Source organism: Emiliania huxleyi (genome assembly GCF_000372725.1).
Source record: "Emiliania huxleyi CCMP1516 unplaced genomic scaffold EMIHUscaffold_9340, whole genome shotgun sequence".
In the NCBI taxonomy this organism is placed as follows: Eukaryota; Haptophyta; order Isochrysidales; family Noelaerhabdaceae; genus Emiliania; species Emiliania huxleyi.
Genome location: NW_005195056.1, coordinates 1 through 1,186, shown reverse-complemented (window position 1 = coordinate 1,186; position 1,186 = coordinate 1). Strand labels below are relative to the sequence as shown.

At 61.6% G+C, this 1,186-nt stretch overlaps 1 protein-coding gene across 1 annotated transcript; it reads left to right on the top strand.

The window, feature by feature from the left end:
- Positions 1-252: 252 nt before the first annotated feature.
- On the top strand, positions 253-609 carry EMIHUDRAFT_259527 (hypothetical protein; the record flags this gene model as incomplete). The annotated part of the gene is made up of 1 exon (XM_005756980.1): positions 253-609. One exon carries the CDS (start codon positions 253-255, stop codon positions 607-609), a length of 357 nt encoding a protein of 118 aa, XP_005757037.1.
- Between the last annotated feature and the right edge of the window lie 577 nt (positions 610-1,186).

Sequence of the window (1,186 nt, the reverse complement as noted above, 5' to 3'; positions counted from 1 at the left end):
TTTAGTGTAGGGTTGTGCACCTTGATTGAAGTAGCCAACGCTGAGGGAGGGTGTAGAGGATGTAGAGTGTAGAGCACTGTAGAGCTGTAGAGATGTAGAGCGCTGTAGAGCGCTGTAGAGCTGTAGAGCTCTACATCCGCCGCGTGACGAGGCGGGTGCGTTGTAGAGCGATGTAGAGGCGCTCTACAACGTGAAATCTCTACAACAAACTCTACATCAAAAGCGGCGAACGAGGCACGGTCGCTCTCCGACATGAGGCGCGTTGCACTTGCCAGTGCTGCCCTGGCCTTCTGTCTGCCCGCCCAATGGGTGGCAGGTGCCTCTGCTGCTGTGGCATGCCTCACGGCTGCGACTGGCCGGCGCCTCGGCGCGTCAGCTCAGCTCGGCGTAGCGATAGTGGCCAGCGCAACTCGCCTGGACTCAACGCTCAGCCAGGAGCTCCCGCACGCGCTGGCGCGAGGCATAGCGCATGCAACGCGCAGCAATGCTCGCCTCGCCTCGCGCAAATGCGACCGTCCTTGCAGCCGACAGTCCACCGCCTGCTACAGAAGCACTGCGACGAATGCGGCACCGGCGACGCATGGCAGGCTGGTCATGACGCAGTTATAGGGTGTTGTGTGCCGTCAGAGTGACTCTCTGTGTGTCAGGGATAGTCAGGGCCGTCCATCAGAGCTCCAGTAAGCTTGGAGACACCCCATTAGTGCGACTCGACCTCTTTGAGTCACTGCCTTCCCGGCGGTTTGGCTGTAGAGCCTCTACAACAAACTCTACAACAAAATCGCGCTCTACATCGCTCTACAACGCAGGCGCTTCGTCCCGCGGCGGATGTAGAGCTCTACAGCTCTACAGCGCTCTACACTCTACATCCTCTACACCCTCCCTCAGAGCCAACGCAGCCCCACACGCGGAAGTGAGCAGCCGGCGGCTTGGACCCGGTGAAGAGGGACAGAGGACACGCGCTCTCGCCGCGCCACTCACGCTGAAAGCCATGGTCCCGCTCCCATTGCTCCGAGCGCCGAACCTCGAGGGCGGCGCGGGCTCTCGGTCGGCGAGCACTCCTGGCGGAAGCGTGCACAGCCGCAATCTGGCGCGCTGCATAAATTAGGGAGAGATTCTCTGGGCCTGTCTCTTCGGTCTCCGCGCGTCTGGCGGTGCAAAGTCCGAGAATCCCCCCCCCCCCCCCGCA